The sequence below is a fragment of the Grampus griseus genome (assembly GCF_964374135.1).
Source record: "Grampus griseus genome assembly, chromosome: 3".
Taxonomy (NCBI): Eukaryota; Metazoa; Chordata; class Mammalia; order Artiodactyla; family Delphinidae; genus Grampus; species Grampus griseus.
In genome coordinates, this window is record NC_139019.1 from 48,908,208 (window position 1) to 48,931,933 (window position 23,726).

At 35.1% G+C, this 23,726-nt stretch overlaps 1 protein-coding gene across 1 annotated transcript in view; it reads left to right on the forward strand.

Annotated features, from left to right (window-relative positions):
• IPO11 (importin 11) overlaps positions 1–23,726 on the forward strand; it is a 214,859-nt gene that overhangs the window by 97,524 nt on the left and 93,609 nt on the right. Inside the window, exons 20-24 of the mRNA XM_082651230.1 lie at positions 807–920; positions 9,558–9,673; positions 14,206–14,282; positions 20,048–20,127; positions 20,563–20,643. Coding sequence (XP_082507356.1) covers positions 807–920; positions 9,558–9,673; positions 14,206–14,282; positions 20,048–20,127; positions 20,563–20,643 — 468 coding nt within the window. The remainder of the gene's footprint in view (positions 1–806; positions 921–9,557; positions 9,674–14,205; positions 14,283–20,047; positions 20,128–20,562; positions 20,644–23,726) is intronic.

Consider the following 23,726-nt stretch of genomic DNA (forward strand, 5'->3'; position numbering starts at 1 on the left):
TTTAATCCGTGGGATTGATAGATAGTACTCAAGCTGTGAAAGTCTAGTACTTCTTTTTATCACCAAGGGTACTCTCATCAGATCAGTTCCAAATACTGTGTGACTGTAAGCCTGAAGCTGGAGCACTGTGTCCATTTTCTGTGTGGATCCATTTCATTTTCCAAAAAGCTCAATGTCAAGCTGTGCTGTGCTTAAGGGCATATTTTTAAAACTGGTGAGCTTAATCCATAGTGGAGTTAACAGTTTTATCCTTTGAAGAGGAGTTTCTTCTCCTGTGTTTCTACCATACCTTGTGAACACCTTCACCTTGCATTTATTGTTTTTCATTGTAAGGATTTGTGTGTCTACCTTTATATCCTCTTCTTTTTGGTGCCTAGTCTTCAGGGCCTGATACTTTGAAGATGCCATTAGGTAATTGTTGAATGAATGAGTAAGTGCTAACTCTTTTTAAGACAGTATAATATCCAATTAGATAATCTGGTTTATTAAAAAGAACCAGGATGTAACAGCATTTTCTATTAAATTCTAAAGAAATAACTGGCTTCAGTATGTTGTTTTCTATTCCTAAATTTTATTTCATGCAATAAATTTGGTACTTGTTTAAAATTGTTAATATTTACCATGGAGCTTTGTGTCTCTATGTAATGTCTAATTTATCTTTAAAAGGATATGTGCTTAATACATTACATCTAGTAAATATTAAATATTTGCTGCCTGGGACCTATTAAGTCTGTCAGTGTTTCTTGAAGTAAGTCGCCTTCTTTACTAATATAATTCTTTTGCTTCCTCTACTCCTGTTGTGATAGATACGACCATACGTAGGGTGTTTGGTACAGTATTTGCCTCTTCTTTGGAAGCAGAGTGAAGAACACAATATGTTGAGATGTGCTATTTTGACAACACTTATTCATCTTGTTCAGGTAAGTTACTTCTCCACAGTTTCTTAGTTTAGTATTTTTTCTTCTTTAAAATTTTTTTACTGTTTTCATGTGGTTTTTGTCAGTGATAGTAAAAGGTCTTACATTTGTCTCATGTGTGATCTAAACAGTTTAAAAATACCTTTTATATGTTTACTATGGGCATTTTTTGACATAAAAATATTCTCTACTTTTAAAAGACGATTTCTTTCACTGGATGTAGTTTTCCCCAATGATGGTAGACTTGTGATTTGTGCAGTCAGTCACTTGTTCTTTGCATGCAGCTTCCCTGGTATTCAGAACTCTTATGCATAAAGTTACTCTCCATTTTCACTCTCTTTCCTTGATTTAATATAAAAATTTTCCCTTTCACATATTGGGAAGGCAGAAAAACAGGTGAATTGCTTTTGAGGGAAGGAATGAATTTGATTTTCAGTATCTTGCCTTTGAGGTATGGGGATGTGCAGCAGGAAGAGAGGACCCTAAAATTTCAGAGAGAGAGAAAGAGAGAGAGAGAGAGAGAGAGAGGGATGGGACTGTAGTCCTCATTTGAACTGTTACAGTGAATTATAGTCTGATGGTGAGAGTATGGTGAGGAAAGCACTTAATGCCAAGACTTAGAATATCTGGCTACAGGGATGCACAAGTGATTTTTACTGCCTTGCCCCAAAGTTTGATAGATTTTTTCCAATGGGGAGTTCTCTTTTGAAATTAAGAATTAATACTATGAAATGTTCTAATAAGTTAAAAAAAACCCTGTCTAATATTAGTTTTAAAAAAACCTTTCTCTGTTACCTTGGTACTTTTTTGAAACATAAATTCATTCTTTCACTAAATATTTATGGATGAGTTTTGCAGTTACAAATTCCTGAGGCAGCTTTAGATACTTGATTAGTGATACAAAATTTTTTTTAAAGTACTTTCTTTTTAATAAATGTCTGGCCTAGCATCTCTTCTTGTCTATCCTTTAATTCTTGTGATTATCCTGAAAAATTATATCCCTTTTATAGATGGGGATAGAAAGGCTACGAGAAGGTTAACAAGTAGCCTGAGATTGCTCATTTAAGTGTCAGAACAAAGAGTGATCGCCATATCTTTTGCTTTATATCCCTGCCAAATTTGTTTTTAGACTCAATTTTTGTGAGGGAGGTGTGTCTCTTCAGGCAATGTTACCTCAGGAAATCTTAGGAAGCCATAGTAACTTGCATGGAATGTTTGGAGTATATAGGACCTTTTTCTTTAATCCTGACATTTAAGTACCCTGTGTATTTGTATAGGCCAGGGATACAAACCTCCGTCTAAGTAATCATCTGCCCTTCCTAGAGAAAGCATATAACATTTAATATTAAAATTGAGACTAGCTTAAAATAAGTTTTTCAGGGGATTCCCTGGTGGTGCAGTGGTTAAGAATCCGCCTGCCAGTGCAGGGGACACGGGTTTGAGCCCTGGTCCGGGAAGATTCCACATGCCATGGGGCAACTAAGACCGTGCGCCACAACTACTGAGCCTGCGCTCTAGAGCCCGTGAACCACAGCTACTGAAGCCCACACACGTAGACCCCGTGCTCAGCAACAAAGAGAAGCCACCACAATGAGAAGCCCGCGCAGTGCAACAAAGAGTAGCCCCTGCTCACCGCAACTAGAGAAAGCCCGCGCACAGCAAATAAGAGCCAACGCAGCCAGAAATAAATAAATAAATCTATTTAAAAAAAAAAAGGTGTTTAAAAAAATAAGTTTTTCAGTCCTTTGAGAAGATTATACTAGGGTTATAGGTAAGTTTCCTTTCATGGAAAACAATTCATCTTTTGACTTTATTTTTATTTATTTATTTATTGAAATATAGTTCGTGTACAAGCCACCCTTTGAATTTAATAGGCAGATATTAGTGTAGGTATTTGTATATTTTTGTTTTCATTTTTTAAATTCTGGGAACCCAGACTGATAGTCTCTGACTGAGGAGTGTAATAATGGATGAAAATAAACTTACTCGTCTGCAGTAGTTGGCCTCAGTGGAAGTAGGCATTCATTCATTGAATAAAGATTTTTTGAACAGCTGCAATATGCAATACATGGTACTAGGCACTGGGATGCAGAAATGAATAGGGCAAGCTCTTTGTGAATGTGGCTGTCTAGGGGAAGACTGAATAGCTAAGTGCTCTGTTAGCAATAAGAACATGATGCTGTGGGGCACTTGGTAGGTTACCCATCTTAGACTGGAGGGTGAGGTGGGACATCAGGGAAGGCTTCCTTCATAGGTGATACCCAAATAGTATTCAACAAGAGGTGTTAATGAGATACGGTGGTTCAGGGATGAGAGTGGTAAAGATATTTTAAACAAATTGACCAGCATATGTAAAGCCCCCTGGACATGTGAGAATGGGGTACTTATATATATATATACTTATACTTATACTTATATACTTATATATACATATATATATATGGGATACATATATATATATATATATATATATATATATATATATATATAAATTTTTTTTTTTTTTTTTTTTTCCGGTACGCGGGCTTCTCACTGTTGTGGCATCTCCAGTTGTGGAGCACAGGCTCTGGACGCGCAGGCTCAGTGGCCATGGCTCACGGGCCTAGCCGCTCTGTGGCATGTGGGATCTTCCCAGATCGGGGCACGAACCCGTGTCCCCTGCATCGGCAGGCGGACTCTCAACCACTGCGCCACCAGGGAAGCCCTTGAGTTTATGTATTGATTAGTTTTGTATGTAGATAGGTTAAGGAGTCAGTTCTTGAAGACTTTTTATGAAAAGTAGCAGTATATCCATTTCCTATTTGGTGGAGGAATCTACTTTCAACACTTATAGCCCTGTCTCTTTGGTTTTTTATCTCTAGCTCTAAGTAACATACTTATATTGTTCATTCTTGATTTAAGCATTTTAGGCATTATCTCTTGACCACCCTGTTTAGAAGATGAAATTTTAATTCTTTCATTTCCCTCTGTATGACTCCTATTCCTCCCATCCTCCCAATATAGTTAGATTGTAATTTAAATTACGTCATTATTTAGTGTTTTTATTTGTGTGACTATATAAAGGCTATTGAAGGCATATATCATTATGTTATGGTTAATTTTCTTTATTGTACAATCATCCTCCTAATCTTCACTCCTATATAATAATTTGTTTGCTTAGTTTATAAGTTTTCTATTACTGTGTAACAAATTATCACAAAAGTAGTGGCTTAAAACAACATCCAAAATAACTTATAGTTCTGTAGATCAGAGGTCCAGCACACCTAGTCTGTACTCTTTGATCAGGGTCTGACAGGCTGAAATTGAGGTGTCTGCCAGGCTAAGTTCTCCCCTGCAGACTTTGAGGAAGACTTGTCTTTATAGTCAGTCCCCTTGTTGGCAGAGTTCAATTCCTTGATCTGTAGGACTGAGGTCCCAGTGTACTTGCTGTCTGTCAGCTGGGGCACCTCTCAGTTCCTAGAGTCCAGCCACATTCCTTGATACATGGCCCCTTCCATCTTCAGCGTCAGCAGTGGGGAGATTCTTCGCTGTCAAATCCCCTCAGGCTTTGAATCTCTAACTTTCTTTTATGCAAGTAACTAAAAAAAACTCTCTTTTAAAGGATTCATGTGGTTAGGTCAGGCTTACGTGTATAATTTTCCTGTCATAAGGTCGTTCAGTTTGGGACCTTAATCACATCTGTAAAGTAATATCTAAATTAGCACTTGAATGAATAACTGGCAAATGGTGTGTGTACAACTGGGGTTAAGAATCATAGGTGGTCATCTTAGTATTCTGCCTGCTACATTTAGTTTTCTGTGTAACTGAATCCATTCTCTCCACTTGTTATCTAAATATTCCCTCAGTGTGTTTACACACATCAGGTATTTTATTACTTTCATCATCTTGGAATCTGGAAGATTCTTACGTGCTTTAGTCTGGCCTGGCTTTACTCTCTGTTTGTTCACAGCTGTTATAACTGGATCCCCTTTCAGTGTCATCTAAGGGGTTCTTCTTGCCTATCCTTTCTATAGGATGCCTGTTTTCTGTACCTGTCTTCTTCCTTGTTTTACTTCCTCTTTCTGTTGGAGCCCATGAATGCCAGTGGCATTTTGCAAAAGGTACATGGGAGGTAAGTTTTCTTCAGATTTTGCATGTGTGAAAATGTCTTACAGCTTTCACATTGACTGATAGTTTGGCTGAGTGTAAAATTCTAGATTATCCCTCAAAATTTTAGAGGCATTTTTCCTTTGTCTTCTAGCTTCTAGAGTTGCTTTTAGGAATCCTGAGCCATTTTAATTCTCGTTTCTTGAATGTTTCATCTCTCCTTTCCCTTTGACAACTTGTATGATCTTCTCTGTGTTCCTGTTTTCAATTTCATGATGATGTGGGTGTATTTTTATTCCACTGTTCTGGACATGTGATGTATATTGTAAACTGGAAACTCGTGTTCTTGGGTTCTAGATAAGTCTATTGTTTTTTGTTGATTATTTCTGCACCTTCATGTTTTTCTTTTGTCTCTTTCTGAACTTCTTATTACTTAGATGATAGATGAATGAACCAGCCCTGTATCTTTCTTCATTTCTGCTTTTTCTTCTCTTTGTCCTTTTGCTCTACTTTCTGGGGTATTTCTTCAGCTTTATCATTCACCCTTTCTATTGAGTTTTTCTTTCCTGCTATAATATTTTTAATGTCTATGAGTTCTTTCTTTTTAAGTTAAAAAATTTTTATTTGTTTTTATTGAAGTATAGTTGATTTACAATATCATATTAATTTCAGGTGTACAACATAGTTCAATATTTTTATAGATTATACTCCATTTAAAGTTATTACAGAGTAATGGCTATATTTCTCTGTGCTGTGTAATATATCCTTATTGATTATTTTATACATGTTTGTGTCTCTTCATCCCATATCCTATTTTTCCCCTCCCCCTTCGATGAGTTCTTTTTTGTATTGTTGAATAATCATTTTACAGCATTTCATTTTTTTTTTCATGAATACAATGTTATCTTTTATTCTGACAAGGATATTAATGATGTATTCTTCTAAGCTTTCATCTCTATGTGTGGTCTCTGTTTCCTTCAAGTTGCTGTTTTCTATTTTATTGTTCTGTTCTCTGTTTTTCATATTAGATATTTTAATCTTATATGTTGATCCTTGGTTGCCTGCTTTTTTTTTTCCCCTTGTGAAAATTTGAAGCATGTACAAAAGAAGGAAGAACAATATAATGAATCGTTAGGTAACCATCACCCAACTAAAAGAGCTATATCAACATTTTGTCTGTATAAATTTAAGAGTGAGCACTAAAAAGCTAATTGGAAGGGTTAAGTATGTATGCGAAGCTTGCTGATTGTGGATTTTTTCTTTAGGATAATCTAGCTGGAGGTTTTTTTTGTATGGGACAGATGTTTTGGTTCCGTGTTTTTCAGATCTTTCCTTAGTGAAAGATCCATCAGTCTCCCGTCTGTTACGTTATATCTCCCTGTTTTATATAGTATCCTTAGTCTTGATTACGTGATATCTCCCTATCTTTAGACGATTTGTTTTACTTAACCAGAAAATAAATGGCCAGTTCTATACTGGGTTCAGGAGAGGGCCAGTTGTTGACTGTTGCACTTGGATGAGATCTTGTCATCAGATGTCTTTTAAAATACCTTCTAGAGGTCCTATTATTTTTAATACCTCCTCTTCAACTTCCCCTTCCCAAAATACCTTGAGCTATCAGTTCCTGAGTCTTTTGGAGTTTCTGTGATATAAATCAGGTGGTTTCTTGCCCTTTTTCACTGCTGGCTTTGAGCTTTCATTTTCTGAGTCTGCTAAATCTGTTTTTCTTTCCCGCTTCCAAAAATGAGTTGCTTTTATCTCTTCTTATGCTGTCTTTGTACTTATGGTTTTAGGTCTTTAAAAGCACATCCTCATATATCCTTTTAGTGGATCTTGGGAGAGCACAGTAGTAAATGCATGTGTTAAGTCTGTCAGCTTTCTGCGGAAGTTAACAGTGATTTCTGGTACGGAGTTGTTTGGTATAGCTGCAACATAGAGTCCTGAGCTTGGGTGTAGGGGTCTGGTTAGGAAGGCATAAAGAACATCTCTTGAAGTTCAGAGGAAGAAATGTTATCCTTTGTATTTTAGAAAGGTAATCAGTGTACCAGTGGGGACACTGGTTTGGAATGGAGTTAAACCAAGGTCAAGGAAATAGTTGGGAGGCTCTTCTGTTAACCATGAAAGAGATGATGACCTGAAGTAAAGCCATGGAAAGAAGGGGAAAAATTTGAAAAATATTAGGGAGATAGAATTAAGGATTGTTTAGATTGGGAGTGAGGAGGAGGAAGAACCAGGAGGTAGTTGTGATATAATTTATTTCTAGATAGACAGTGATTCATGTCACTTGAGTTAGGAAATGCAGGAAGAGGAACCATTTTTTTTAGGAAGACAATGAGTTGGTTCACTGGTATACTTGAGAGTTTGAGATGCCTTCTGGGTGATGATGTCCTCTGTCATTTGGGGTATCTGAAGTTCAGAGGTTTTGGTTGGAGATAATAGATTTGGACATTATCAGCATGTACATGGGACATGAGAAGGGAACCAAAGACAATAACCTGAGAAATAGCAATTTTTAGAGAGTGTTGTACTTTTCTCCCCTCTTAACTTAAATTATAGATTCACAGGCAGTTGCAAAGATTGTACAGAGAGATTTCCTTATACCTTTCACCTAATTTTAAATTCCTTTTATGTTTTATGTAATTATAGTACAATATGATTTCCCCCCTTCAAGCATTTATGATAATTTTGTTAATAACTGATGACTTTATTTTTGAGCTTTCATAGTATTGTAGACAACATCTTGTAGCTCTAACTGTAATTATTTCATAGTATTGTAGACAGTGTCTTACAGTTACAGTTGTGGATTGAAAGAATGTTCAAATAAATTTACTTAAAGCTGCATATTTGGGATTGGACACATTCTTCAAGCCACTAGATTACAAAGGTAAATTTCTTCAGGCTTTAACTGAGAGAGTCTTATGTTTTTAGCAGTTGCTTACTTTAGTTTTGCTAATGCTAGCATACTGTGCTCATTGGAATGTGCACTAAGTAAGTAGATTCTGACATTCCTAGGAATATTAAGTCTACTTGATATTAAAAATGAACTTGACTAGTTTTTCTTCATGTTTTTTCTTTTTTTTGTTCTGTTAAGAATTGAGCTATGGAGAGTGAAATTTAACTGAATTTTAAGGCCCAATTTACTACTTTATGAAATGTGACATTTTTATAAATCTCTTCCTTTGGAAAAATCTTTAATAAAGTCTTTCAACTGATGCTTAGTTATAGAAAGGGCCAAACTTAACATATTTCAGGATAAGCTTTATGTATTTCCACTGAAGTATCTATACCTCACTGTTAAAAATTCATATATATATACACATATATATGTCATCAAAAGGGGAATATATATGTATTTTGTTGCATTGTAATTATATGTCAACTATATTGACATCTGAATTATTTTCTAAGTGAGGAGGTGTTTGATAGTTTGGTTTCCTTTCTGTGTTTATCAGATTACAGAGATTATTATGAATTAAAAATTGACTTTCTATCCTTTTTGTTTCTTTCAAAGTGCTTAGATTTAGTGTGATATACTGAGTCAACCTCCATAAGACAGTAATTAGTCAAAGTAGAATTTTAAATTAAAACCCCCTCCTCTTCCATCTTTGTATTCTTTTTTTTTTTTTTTTTTTTTTTTTTGCGGTACACAGGCCTCTCACTGTTGTGGCCTCTCCCATTGCGGAGCGCAGGCTCAGTGGCCATGGCTCACGGGCCCAGCCGCTCCGCGGCATGTGGGGTCTTCCCGGACCAGGGCACGAACCTGTGTCCCCTGCATCAGCAAGCGGACTCTCAACCACTGCGCCACCAGGGAAGCCCCATCTTTGTATTCTTAATTCATTAAAAATTTTAGCAGAAATTCTTCGTTAAAAAACATGCACACATTAAAAAAAGACTCCTTTTACCTTCTTGCAACATCCTTTTCCAATATCCATATTTAACTAGTGTTAACAGTTTTTTCTGTTTGCTCCCAAGAAACATTTTTATGCGTGTATCTTCATATCAGATACATAGCTATTTAAAAAAATAGTTTGGCATGTGGAATTGTTATATACATTTCTTTTTAATCCCAATTTGTCATTATTTTTGAGATTGTTTTCATTCCATGCCTAATCCTTTTTCATGGCTACTCAGTATTCTAGAATATGAAGGTATCATAATTTAATTATCTTACTGATGAACATTTAGATTGGGTTCATTTTAGCTTATTTAGGTGAGATAATTTGTAGAATTTACTACATCATTGTTAACACCTCTTCAGTTGTCAGAGAAGGAAAAATAAATATTTATATGAGAAATCTCTTAAAATGAACAGATGTGTGTAGCTTTGGTGTATATGGTTTTACTACCATTAGGCAATTGAATAATATTTTTTCCAATTGTAAACAGAACTAATTTTGTTTTAGTAGTGCTTATAATTAGAACCATTCTTTTAAAATCTGATTGATTGATTTTTTATAAGTTGGTTTTAGGGCTTTTAAATATGATAGGTGATTTTTTGGTGGGAGGTGGGACCTTAGAGTATCTTATGTTAAGTTTTATTTATACTTCCCATAGGGATTAGGAGCAGACAGCAAGAACCTGTACCCTTTCCTGCTCCCAGTTATTCAACTGAGTACAGATGTTTCCCAGCCTCCACATGTTTATCTTCTGGAAGATGGTTTAGAATTATGGTAAGAGGAAAAACTTGATACCGTGGATCTTATTTATTTATTTTCCTGGCCTTCCCTACTCATGGCAATAAAGCAAAGGTCATGTAATAGGGCTTAAAAACTCAGCATTTAAAAACAAAAAACATAAAGTCAGTTTCCCTGAACTGGGTAGCATAATACGTAGCTCCAGCTTTTCTTGGCAGCTGTCACTCAGTGTAGGCTTATAATAGTCAAAGTTAGACAGGAAGTTTCAGTAAGAACTCAGCTGAATTTCTGAATTTCTTTTGGAATTTGTAATGTAAAATGGGGAATCTTGATCAAAACTAAAAATTGACATAAAACTTCCAGCGTGTTAAATGAGATGTTTTGGGGGATATTGAGGTATTTTCAACCTCTTACTACTTTACCCAGTAAGTACTGAGATAGAATACCTCAGCCCTAAATGTTAATGCTACTTAGTCTTGGCTTATTATTTTACTGAGTAAGTAGTATATAGTGTTTAGAGGTAAAAAACAAACAAACAAACCCTGTTTCTGTGGCATCTCAGAGCTACAAACTGTGAAATGAATGAATTGGAGTTAAGTAAGTACAGACTGAGCATTGACTAGAAATCTTTTTTCTTCGTCTTACTGATGGCAGCAGTTTTCTTCAGGGCCAATCTTTATTTAAGATGTAATTAGTAATACAGGAAAGGTTTTAAAGTTCTAATTAAAAACCTAGTATTGGAATTAAAAAAGCAAATCATAGAAAGTAACCACAGAAAAAATAAACATTTGTGGTATCTCCCTCCCTCACTCCTTCCCTCCCTTCTTCCCTTCCTCCCTCCCTTCCTTCAGTTTTGCTTGGATGTCTAGGAATGAACAGTTTTTTGATTCTAAGAAATTGTCTTTGATGCAAATGGTAAAATTAATGATCTGTATCAGAATACTAGATGAACAATTTAAAAACATAACTAAGGTAGATACTTATTAATTTGCAATTTGTGTTTCTCATATTCTTTTCTGGGTTATGTTGTTTGAACTTAAGTGACTTAAATGATTGTAAATTAGCATATGTTGGAGCCTCTTATATTCATATATTTTTATTCGTACAGGATGGATTACTCTAGATCAGAGGTTGGCAAACTTTTTCCCTAAAGGAGCAGATAGTAATTATTTTAGGCTTCACAGGCTATGTACTTTCTGTCCCAACTCTTCAACTCCGCTGTTTCAACACCAAAACAGTCATAGACAATATATAAACAAATGGACACGGCTATGCTCCAGTAAAACATCACTTACAGAAAAAGGGTATTGGTTTGGCCCATGAGCTATAGTTTGCCACCTTCTACTCTAGATTACAAATTAAAACATTAATCTCTGGCACACAGATACTTTTCTGTAACCATATGTATATGATATCTATCATAAAGATTAAAAATATTATAATAAAGAGGCAGACTCATATACTTATCAATATAATTACAGATTTAGTATATTAATGTGTTAATGAGAGGTATATAAATTTTTTAGGGATTATATGAACAGTGCATTATATGAACAGTGCATGAGAAGTGCATTGCTCTACTAATGGTAATTTCTTTTTTCCTAGCCTTTCGTTATATGTAAACAAAATTAAATCATTAGGATACATTTTAAAAATTTATCAAATTTATTAAAGCTAAGATTATTTAGAGAATCAGGGTACACACTTCTTAATATAATTTTCTTAACGGGTTAGAAGTCGTATTTGGAAGCAGATATAGGTGGCCAATCCCACGTATACCACTGCATTAGGTTTGTAATCATTTTCTGTGAGCCTTCTGTAAAATGAGGAAAATAATTTCTACCTTATGTGGTTGTTGTGAGCATGAGATACTGTTTGTAAAGTGGTTAGCATGTTGTGTATGATTTATAAAGTCTGAGAATTGGTGAGATTGCCTAGGAAGAAAAGGGCAGATAGAGAGCCTTGTGCTCAGGGCAGAATCCTGAAGAAAATACATTCTGAGGTCACACGAGGAGCCATCAGAGATGATATAGGAGGAAAACCAAGCCAAGAGAGAATATTTCCTAAAAGAGGGAATGGTTAACTATGTCAAATGTTGCTGATTGTCCTTGTAAGGGTGTACAGAGAAGTGAATGGAGATGATAGGAGGGGTTTCAGTGGAGTAGTGAGAACAGAAGGAAGAATTGGAGTAGATTGAAGAATGAATTGGAGTTAAGTAAGTACAGACTGTGAGCATTGACAGCTTGTTTGAAAGTTTTTACTATGAAGAGGGTGTTGAAATTGCGTTAACAGTTGGCTAGTGCGGGAATGAAGATCTAGAGGTATGATGAGGCTCAAGAGAGTGAGATAATTGAAGGAGGCAAGAAGGGATGGGATTCAGCATAAGTGGAAGGAGTTGATTTTTTTTTTTTTTCTTTAAATAGCAGCAGGGGTATTTCGTCCATTTTAACTCGAGGCAGGAAGATAGGTTTCTGTATTGTAGTAGAATGAGATGGGAAGGTGTTCCATCTAATAGCTTCTGTTTTCTCAACAAAATATGAAGTATAGTCATCACTTGAGTGTCATGGGCTGGAATGGGAGTATTTATAAGATGAGAGAGGTTTGTGGGGACAAAGGTATAAAATAGTTATCTTGGGGAATGGAAATTTGAACTGGTAGGGCTTACCAGTACCAGTTGATGTTTGTGGTCTTGTTTACAATGAAAAATTTTTCAGACAGATTATGTGATTTTTTTTTCATGAGTTCTTTGACCCAACATTGTTTATTTTTTTGCTGATATTAAAATATATGGTTCAGGCCTGGATTTATTGCATTGTAAATATAACATACCACTTGTAAAATTTTTTTAAACTTAATGTGAATTTTAGTGACTTCTTATAGTATCTATTTTTGTAATATATTCACATAAATAGTAATGATAGTATCAAAGATGCAGACTTTCATGTATATCTGTTCTTTTTAACTTGTAGATTGTTAGTTCACATTATTTTGCTTTTTCATCTTGACCCTGATGTATTAAAATACCCCATTCAGTTTTTTTTTTTTTTTTTTTTTTGCGGTACGCAGGCCTCTCACTGCTGTGGCCTCTCCCGTTGCGGAGCACAGGCTCCGGACGCGCAGGCTCAGCGGCCATGGCTCATGGGCCCAGCCGCTCTGTGGCATGTGGGCTCTTCCCGGACCGGGGCACGAACCCGTGTCCCCTGCATCGGCAGGCGGACTCTCAACCACTGCGCCACCAGGGAAGCCCCTGTTGCTGTTTCTTAGATTTATTTTTTATTGAAGTATAGTTGATTTACAATGTTGTGTTAATTTCTTCTGTACACCAAAGTGACTCAGTTATACACACATGTACATTCTTTTTTATATTCTTTTCCATTATGGTTTATCCCAGGATATTGAATATAGTTCCCTGTAGCACCTTGTTGTTTATCCATTCTGTATGTAATAGTTTGCATCTACTAACCCCAGACTCCCAGTCCATCCCTCCCCCACGCCCCTCCCCCTTGGCAACCATGAGCCTGTTCTCTATGTCTCTGAGTCTGTTTCTGTTCGCATATAGGTTCATTTGTGCCATATTTTAGATTTCACATATAAGTGATATCATATGGTATTCGTCTTTCTCTTTAAAATCCTGTTACTGTTGATCAAGTTAAGGTGTCAAAGACATCATTGCTTGTGCATGTTGGAAGTACTTCATTTTGGGGGTAGCTGGTTTTCCCTGTGTAATATCCTGCCCAGATTTCCTGATTTTGTCATTTAAAATTTGTGAAGTATTTCATAGACACAAAATAATATGAGGTCATATTGTTTATAATTATTTATAACTTACATAAAATGAAAATCAATTTTCCATACTCTGGGTAAGAAATACAACAATAGGAATGTCTGTGAAGCCCATGGTGTGGCATGTTTGTTGAATCTTCCTGCATCCATGCCAGGGATAACCCACTGTACTGATTTTTTTGTTTTCATTCCTTGGTTTTCTTTCTTGTGTTTTAATGCTTTTAAAATCACATATGCACGTGTATCTCTAAACAGTATATTTTAACTTTATATAAGTTGTATCATATGTGTTCTAACTTACTTTTTTGGCTTCCTGTTTGGAGATTCATCCATAGTGAAGAGCTTAATGGTGTGACTGTAACAATTCATTTACTCGTTTGCCATTTTGTTTGTTCAAATAATGCAACATTCTTGTGCATGACTTCTAGAGCAAATGTATAAGACCTTATGCCCTGTGCACATTTCTGCCTAGATATAGTGCCAGGTCATAGGTGTATACACATGTACATATTCAGTATTACCAGATAATAATTATTTCCCAAAGTGATTATATCAACTTGCACTGTTGTTAGCAGTATGCAAGAGTTCCCACTTTTATAGCTTTAACAATACGTGGTATGTCACACTTAAAATTCTGCTGATCTGGTGGGGTAAAATTGTACCTTGTTTTGGTTATAATTTATATTTTCTTGATTACTGGTCAAGTTGGGTATCTTTGGTTCTTTTTATAGTTATAGCTTTAATGGTTATGGAAAGTGATTTAATTGTCTGTTTTTTTTCCCTAGGTTAGTGACTTTGGAAAACAGCCCATGTATTACACCAGAGTTACTTCGTATATTTCAGAATATGTCACCACTTCTAGGTATGTATTAAATCATAAAATTACCACTGTTTTTGAATGCAACCATAATTTGGGGCATTATAGGTGACTATAAATCATACCTTCCATTTTTACTGAAGCCCTTGATTTTGAGAAATAAGTTGTGTAGTGTTTTAATAATTCCTAGATTTTTTCCTACAGTATAACTTTTTAGAGTTATTTCTGCGTATTAAAGAGCAAACACTAAATTTACTTAACTTATAGTTAATTGAAAATTGATTTTGTGCTGTCAGTTGTTAACAAATGAGCTCTGTACATATTTCTGATTTAGCTAAGGAACCACCAAAATAAAGATTATTAAATGTTAGAAAATCATTTATTGTTTGTTGAGGTATTGCTTATGTAGAAGCTTGAAATCAGGAAGCTTAATGTTTTAAAGCAACACTTTTGGCATGTGACACCAGAGAACTGGCCACTGTGCTAGGAGTAGGCTGTTAGTCTCTGTTAGCCACCATGGATACCTGGTTAGATTCTTTTCTGAACATGTATTCTGATGATACTTAGTCATAGAAAGCCAATACTTGTCTGCTACATATCAGCTACCATTCACAAGTATGTAATACCTTAAATTTACAAAAAATATTTTGTTCACAGGGTTATTTTTGTGAGCGATTTTACCAGTGCAGATTCACATTTAAACCTCATTGAGTATTTAAGAATTGTATACGGTGCTATTTACTGGCCCTTTGCTTCTTTTTCAGTCTGCAGATTACTACCATTTTAAAAAATCGTTTATTTACAAAATGTAAAAATTATTTACATTTATTCCGTTCAGAGTTCCCACTTTCTAAGGCTCACCCATGAAGCATCTTTAATTCCTTCATTAGAACTTTGGGTATACTGACTGAATAGATTAATATTGTCAGGAGAGGGCATTCATGTAGGAAAAAACTAGGAAAAAAGGCATACTTATTATGGCAATATCTCAAAATTATTTTTTCTGAGAACTTACTTGTAGTGAGCAGTTTTATTAGAGGGAAGGTATTACTGAGGTATAATGATGCACCAGAAAGGTAGACACATTCTTTGATAAAATCAACAAGTGTGGACTAAAACATAATTATAGCTGATTAAAAAACATCTGTTGGGCTTCCCTGGTGGCGCAGTGGTTAAGAATCCGCCTGCCAGTGCAGGGGACACGGGTTCGAGCTCTGGTCTGGGAAGATACCACATGCCGTAGAGCAGCTAAGCCCGTGCGCCGCAAGTACTGAGCCTGCGCTCTAGAGCCTGCGAGCCACAACTACTGAGCCCATGTGCCACAACTACTGAAGCCCGCATGCCTAGAGCCCATGCTCCACAACAAGAGAAGCCACCGCAATGAGAAGCCTGCGCACTGCAACGAAGAGTAGCCCCCACTCGCCACAACTAGAGAAAGCCCGTGTGTAGCAATGAAGACTCAACACAGCCAAAAATTAAAAATAAATAAAATAAATTTATTAAAAAAATAAAAAACATCTGTCTTCGTTTGCTGGATGATCATGGGGGCTATAGATAATGTGATTAGTCCTTCGTGTTTTCTGATTTTTTTGTTGTTGTTGTTCTTCTACCTCATTCTTCAGAATAAATTAGACCTCAGATAATACCAAGATGCCATCTGTTTTCTAATAAAAAGCCATTTGATGTTTTATCATCTAGCATCCCCATAAAATTATGGAAGAAATTTTCAAACATGAAGACAGTGGCAATAGACCAGTCACTTATTGCTAGTCTCCTAGGAAGTTTTGTAGCTAAGATACCATAGAGGAAGAGAATAGGCAAAGTCCTTTTACTTTCTTTTACTCTCAGTGAAGGCCATCCAGTTCTAGTCTACCTAACTTGGAGACCATATATAGTACCATCCTGGGTAATCCACAGTGCTTCTTTATACTTGCCCTGAGAATGGAAACCTCGACCAGGCCCATTATCAACTTAGTCATGAACAGGATTCAGCCATTTTCACATATGGGTAACTTCACAAGGTGATTTCACTTCATCTCTGTATTCCACTCCGAATTCATCCTGCCTGGCCTTTACAATGTGGTGGGAGAGAAGATTGGTAGCCAGGAAGAAGAGACTGAAAAAAAAGCACATAACTAACCCTCCTATAACCATATGACACTATTTTGAGTGTAGTTTTAGGTAGGTACTAAAGTACAGTTTTACCATAGAAAGCTTTGTAGTTGATGCATAGTCCTTTAAATCAATAAGAACTTTTATGTGTTTAGAACAATGTCTGGTACATAGAAAGCACTGTTTAAGTGTTTTGTAATTATATGTATTACTACTATTACTGTCAACATTATTGCTATTTTAAAAGAAAAAGTACTGAACCACTGGCTCTGTAGGATTTGTTAGTTAACTTAATAATATGAAGAAATTTTGTATACAAATTATATCTGTGAATGTTTAGTATACCTCGACATCAGTATTACCTTTATTTTTGTTTGAGTATTGCACAACTAATTAATATTGTTTGATATGTAGCTTTTTGCATACACATTCTTTCAGGTGAGCTTTAAAATTTATTTTGAAATATAACCAGGATATTTACTTTAATCTTTTAAGAATATAGATCGAAATGAATATTCACTTTTCTTAAAGGTGAAAACATTTTTTCCTATTAGATCAGTGATTTTTAAACATTTATTTAATGAATATGATAGCTATTATTTTTTCCAAGTAGAAATAAAGCTGCTGGCTGGTAGTTTCTCATTTTCATTTAAAACACATAAAACCAACAATATTGGTGTTTAAGTTAATGATTTTTAGGATATGTTAATTAAGTGTGAATAAATCCAAGGCTAAAATTCATTTCATATCCTTCTCCCCAAATGTAAGTAGAACTGGAGATACTTTAAGTAGAACCATTGGCTATAACTAATTCTAATAATTCAGTTCTAAAGGCTTATTTTTAAAATCCTTTAAATCTTTTTTATGGTATTAATTTTCTCAGTATTCTCATTACTTAAAAGATGAACACCTGACTGACTCTTGTCCATGTTGTTGTAAGTGCCAAGCTAATGTTCCTTGACCAATAAAATTTTTCTAATTTGGAAGGAACTTTTTCCCACCTGACATCTTGATGATGTGTAGGCTATTTTACACATTTTAGCCTTCATATTTTATCAGAATTTGAAATAAAAGAAGAAACTACTATAGTTTCATTTCCAAACATAAACATTAAATAGTATGATTAAAAAGAATAAGTAAAATGTAACATGAAAGTAGAAATTAAAAATAAGAGCCAAAGAATAGAGAAAAACAGAGAGGAATGGAATATAAAATATAATTAGACTAATAAATATAAATCATATTTGCACACAGCATAACTAGATACTTTGATGGGTTACAGATTTGAATCAGAGCTCTCTGTCTATGAGAGAAAAACTTGATCACTTAAGTTAGGGATTTTCAAAATTGTTGACATTTTGGGCCATGTAATTCTTTCTTGTGAGGGACTGTTTAAAGCATTGTAGGAAGCTTAATAGCATCTTTAGCCTCAACCCACTAGATGCTAGTTTTTAACAACCAGAGTTTCCAGACATTGCCAGATGTCCCCTAGGGGGCAAAATTGCCCATGGTTGAGAACATTTGAATTAAATTATTCACAGGGCTGAAAATAAATACAGATCTGTTGTATGGGCAGCTCTTCCTGATACTAGGACCAGAAAATAATTTTTTATCAGAGTCTTACTAGGAACTCATGGATATAATGAACAATGTTCAATATACTTTAAAATAGATAAATTTATTACTTTTAGGACTTTTTTTTACTATTGATATTTAATATTTGCTGATGATAGCATGCCTTAGGAAATTTAGTAAAAGTCCTTTGCATGATGGAGGCATGGAAAACAGTATGAAGTGACCTAATTGCTTATTTGCTTATATAAATTAATCTAGAAATAGCTTTTAAAATATCTGTAAGAAGAGATGGGTACTATGGTTTTTATTTTTAGGTTTTTTTTTTAAATAAATTTATTTATTTATTTTTGGCTGCATTGGGTCTTCACTGCTGCACGCAGGCTTTCTCTAGTTGCGGTGAGCAGGGGCTACTCTTCGTTGCGGTGCGTGGGCTTCTCATTGCGGTGGCTTCTTTTGGTGCAGAGCACGGGCTCTAGGCGCACAGGCTTCAATAGTTGTGGCTCGTAGGCTCTAGAGCGCAGGCTCAGTAGTTGTGGTGCATAGGCTTCGTTGCTCCGTGGCATGTGAGATCTTCCCAGACCAGGGCTCAACCCCGTGTCCCCTGCATTGGCAGGCGGATTCTTAACCACTGAGCCACCAGGGAAGTCCTGGTACTATGGTTTTTAAAATAAATCTTTCTTAAATATTGTCTCCTTCATCATAGATCTTGATAAAATTTTAGATGGCAGTGATTGAGAAATTATATTCGCTGACATACCTGGAATGTAGCCATTCTAAGTTCTCACTTAAATGTAGACCCTCTGCCTTATTTATCACGGTGGTTGCCAAAACGGTGGTTGCCAAACAGTCTGCTATTGTTGGTCTGTTAAACTGTGCACAAGTTTAGAGTTGACTGCACTTGCTCCTTGAGGAGAAAAGGACATGTGAATTGTTCATAAGAATAACTTTATCCAATGTAATGGCCTACCCCTTTATCCTGAGATTTTGTCTTACTTCTGTTGTGAAAAATATTTAGGTGACAGCCTTTATTATTTCTTTTTATGTCTTCTGTTAGCATGGTAACAAGTTGGTTAGTTTCTGTCCCCTCTACATTCTCATTTTAAACTAATATGTTAAATTCCTAAAGTATAGAAAATAATGCCTTTAAAACACATTTTGAGCTTTGAGTGGGATTGTTATTTTCTTGTGAAAGTGTATGGGTAATTCTCACCTGAATAGAATATCTTGTCACTTTGCTAGGATATGAGTTAGGTAAGAACCCAGGGCCTACACTTTTGCCAGGAAACATTTTTTAATCTGTCCTATTGCAAGTGAATACGATTTCTAAAATAGTAGCAATACAGAATGAAAGATTTTAGATATAGATGATATTTTGGGGTCATGTTTTGATCTGTATAATTAATATACATCTGTAATCTGTGTTCTATTGTATCATTATTGTATGTGACAAGACATGTAAAATAACACTGCATAAACATTTGATCATTTTCAGTTTTTAACAAGTTTTCTGCTTTGCACTTGAAAAAGAATAATTAAAAACAATATCCTTTTCCTATACTATTCTGGTAATAACATTTTAAAGAAGATTTTTTATGTGTAGGTTTTTCATAGAGGAGTGGATTTGAAGAACAAAGCCCAAGAATTGAGAATATCTAAACACAGTATAATTTTCGGAATATAACAGGGACTCTTTTCGTAAGTAGGGTAGCATGTTGAGTGCCAGCACAATAGACACTCAGTAAATGCTTATTGAGTGAACCCATTTAAGCAGATACCAAAATATGATGATAAAATGATTCAGTTGCATGTCGTTTGCCATGCTGGTACTAGAAATTTAGTTTCAAATGCAAGGTTGGATCATGTAGTTATTTTCTGAAAGGAAAGAAAAGGGAGCTTCGTATTTTCTAAGTTATTTTAACTAATGGGAGGTATATGGGAAAGCATTAAGTTACAGGTTAATGCCAGTTTTTAGATAGATATTTATATACTAGCCATCTGAATAGCATTCAGAAAAGATTTGTAAAGAAGGGCATGTAACTTAGCTTTAAATAAGTCACTTCATTTAAACTGATTTTGAACAATGAATTAATTTTTTCTTTTTAAAACAATTATTATTTTGGCAGAACTAAGTTCAGAAAGTCTCAGAACCTGCTTTAAGATCATCAATGGTTATATCTTTTTATCATCAACAGAATTTTTACAGGTATGTTGTAGTTTTTGCATTGTAAAAATTTGTATAGTTATTATTTTGATTGTTTCTTATTTGAAATCAGGAATCTTATTTTGAAACCTTTTCAAAATTTAATAGATTGATTTATTACTTTAAGGGGGGAAAAAACGTCATAAGCATTGCCTACTGTGGGGCAGATGTGATGTAGTCTCATGAATTATATTATTTAACATAAAAAAAATGCTCTACATGTAAATATATCCTTATATTTCTACAAAAATTAGAATAGCAATAAACTGTATTTTTATTTCTTAAACTTTTCCTAAAGAGTTCTAATTGAAATTTTATATGCTTAGAGCTTTAGTATCTAATTCTCAAATAGATTATGAGTCCCCAATTTAATTTTATACCTTTTTTGATATTGCAGATATATTCATATGTATATTTTGACTTTTCATTGAATTTCAGACATACGCAGTAGGTCTATGTCAGTCCTTTTGTGAACTGCTAAACGAAATTACTACAGAAGGCCAAGTTCAAGTGCTAAAGGTACTGTCATCTTTCTAATGAATATTGTTGTACATTTTCCATCTGTATTTTGTGAAATTAGACCTTCATTTGGGTTTAGATGATGGGCAAGAAGGGGAAGAGTAATTCTAGACAGAATATTTTCTTTCAGCTGTATTAAATTGGTCTAATACCTCTGGACCAGGGGTGTCAAATTTGATTGTGCATATAGATCACCTGAGGATGTTGTTAAAATGCAGATTCCACATTTCTAACTAACTTTCTGCTGATGGGACCCCACTCAAAGCTCCCCCTCATCCTGAGACTTCACTTTGTGTAGCAAGGCTTTAAAAACTTTTATAAATGATCCAAAGCCTGGTGACATCTGATACTTCTCACCTGTCCAGTTTGTTAGCCTGCTTTTGGGACACAATATTCCCACTATAATTTGGTACTTTTAATTTGGATCGGCTCTAGAAGTTAGAGTACCAAGTTTTTATGGACTGTGTATAACTAAGAACCAATGTTGAATCATTATATTGTATACCTGAAACTAATATAGTGTTATATGTCAATTATACCTGAATTAAAAAAAAAACTTACAAACAAAAAAAGAACCCATGGGCTCTGAGTTAATCTTTATGCACTATATCTTTATAGAATCACTATATATTATCTTTATATATTGTATATAATTATGTATAATTAAGAACCAACAGTCTCTGAGTTGTATGTTTATATATCTATATATTAAAGATAAAGGAGTATCAAATGTATATATTTAAATATAAATGTATATATAAATATATCTTCACATGTATGTCACACACATATTTTGTATGGATATTATGAGGTGTACTTTGTTAAAAGCATCTCTTTTTTGTTTCTAATTTCTTAGCTATGTTTTAAGTCAGATATGAGAGCTGGTTAGGTGAAGTGTTACTATAGCTTAACCAAGTAGCATTTTTTTGTGTGAAAACTATGGCATTGCTTTAGATCCTAAAAACAATTTGATTTCCTCCCAGTGAAATGAAAAAGTGTTTGCCCAAAGAGTTTCATTGTAAGAAATGTGTTAACCACAATAATCATAGCAACAACCCGTAGTACATTTTGGGGGGCTAAGTGGGTATAAGTTTGTGCAGGCAGTAAAGTCTTTCATAATAGCCAATAAGAGTAATCATCAGTTGGCACTTATTCAAGCATTACACTATTTTATGTGCTGTTCTTTGGACATTATACACATGTATGCACCTCTAAAGCTCCAGATATCTGTGTTAATATGCATGTTAATTTGATTTTCAAATTGGTTGCATTTACTATCATTGTTGATTATCCAGTCATTCACCATATAGGTCAGGGGTCAGCAAACTTTTTCTGTAAAGGACCAACTAGTAAATGTTTTAGGTTTTGTGGGCCCTACAGTCTTTGTCTCAACTATTTATATGTTTTGTTGTGGATTGAAAGCAGGCATAGATGGTATGTAAGTTAATGACTGTGGCTGTATCCAAAAATGCTTTATTTACACAATCATATAGTTGTTCGGATTTGGCCCAAGGGCATTGTTTGCCAACCCCTGTTACTGGTATTCAGTGCGTTCTGGTAGGCATACATGATAGAAAAACCAGTTTCTGCTCTTGAGTAATTCATTCTTTTGGGGGAAGGAGGCATGTAAGCAATCAGCCCATATTTAGTGTGTTATGTTGTTTTGGATTAGAGGTATCTCAGATTACCTGGTGAACTTTTTGAAAATTTGGGTAGGACATAAGATGTTGGTATTTCTTTTTAAAAAGTTCCCTAGGTGATTTTCATGAGCACTTTCTAGTGTGAGCCATTGCTGTCCATTGGCTTTATGTTACTCTGGGAGTATAGATGTGGTCATCTAACCCAGCATTTTGCAGAGAACATTTTTCAGGGAGAAAGGGTTGAGATGGGACCTGGGTCTTAAATGTTTGGTAGGGTTAGGGTTACCAGATAAAACATAGTACTTCTATTTGCTAATTCTGGCAATCCTAGTGGGGTGAATTAGATTAATACAGTGTTAAGTACTGCAGAGAAGTGAACAGAAATAAGAACAGAGAGAATACTGTGAGAATTGTTTGTTGAAGGTGGGGATAATGGTGTTATTTAAAACCTTTAGTGTCTATAAATTGGAGGGGTTCATATGCCAGATTACTGAAGTGTTAAATTAGAAAGTGATGAGAAAATGATTATATTATTAAGAACTATATTTGTTCCTAGGGCTACCATAACAAAGTATCACAACCTGGGTGGCTTAAAACAACAGGAACTAATTTATAATATTTATAGTGATTATCTCTCTCACAGAGTTCTGGAAACTACAGGTCTGAAATCAAGATGTTGGCAGGGCCATACTCTCTCTGAAGACTCTAGGGGAGAATCTGTTCCATGCCTTTCTCTTAGCTTCTGGTGGTGGCCAGCAATTTCTGGCTTCCTTGGCTTATACATGCGTCACTCCAGTCTCTGCCTCGATTGTCACATGACATTCTCCTTGTATCTTTGTCTTTTCTTCTTATAAGGGCACCAGTCATAATGGATTAAGTGCCTACCATAATAACTTCATCTTAACTTAATTATATCTACAAAGACTCTATTTCCACATAAGGTCACATTCACAGGTACTTGGCATTAGGACTTCAGCATATCTTTTGCAGGGGGCAGGGCACAAGTCAATCCATAACAAGAATTTACTGTTAAAAAATAAAAAGATAGCTTTTGTGTGTGGAGAGGCAGTGAGGAAAATCTGATCTGAGTAGATTTTGTAGGTAAAAGTGACCCAATAGAAAGGAAGATGGCGCCAGAATGATACAGGAGATTGGTATTTTAAGTCTAGAGCGTATGTAGAAGGGGCAAGAGTTTGTTTTTTAAGAGAGCTGGCCAGACTGGTAGTGATTGAAGCTGTAGATATAATGTTAGGTGAAGAGAGTAAGAAACTGGCATATGACCTTGGTGTTTCCAGATAAAAAGACAAGATTGTCAGAGCTGCCTGATGCCTGTCACTATGAGGCAGAGGGGCATTACAGGATGATTAGTACGTCTGCACTTATTGAGGAGGGAGAGGGGACTGAGTAGTATTCATCTCAGTATTCATTTTTAAATGAACTCTG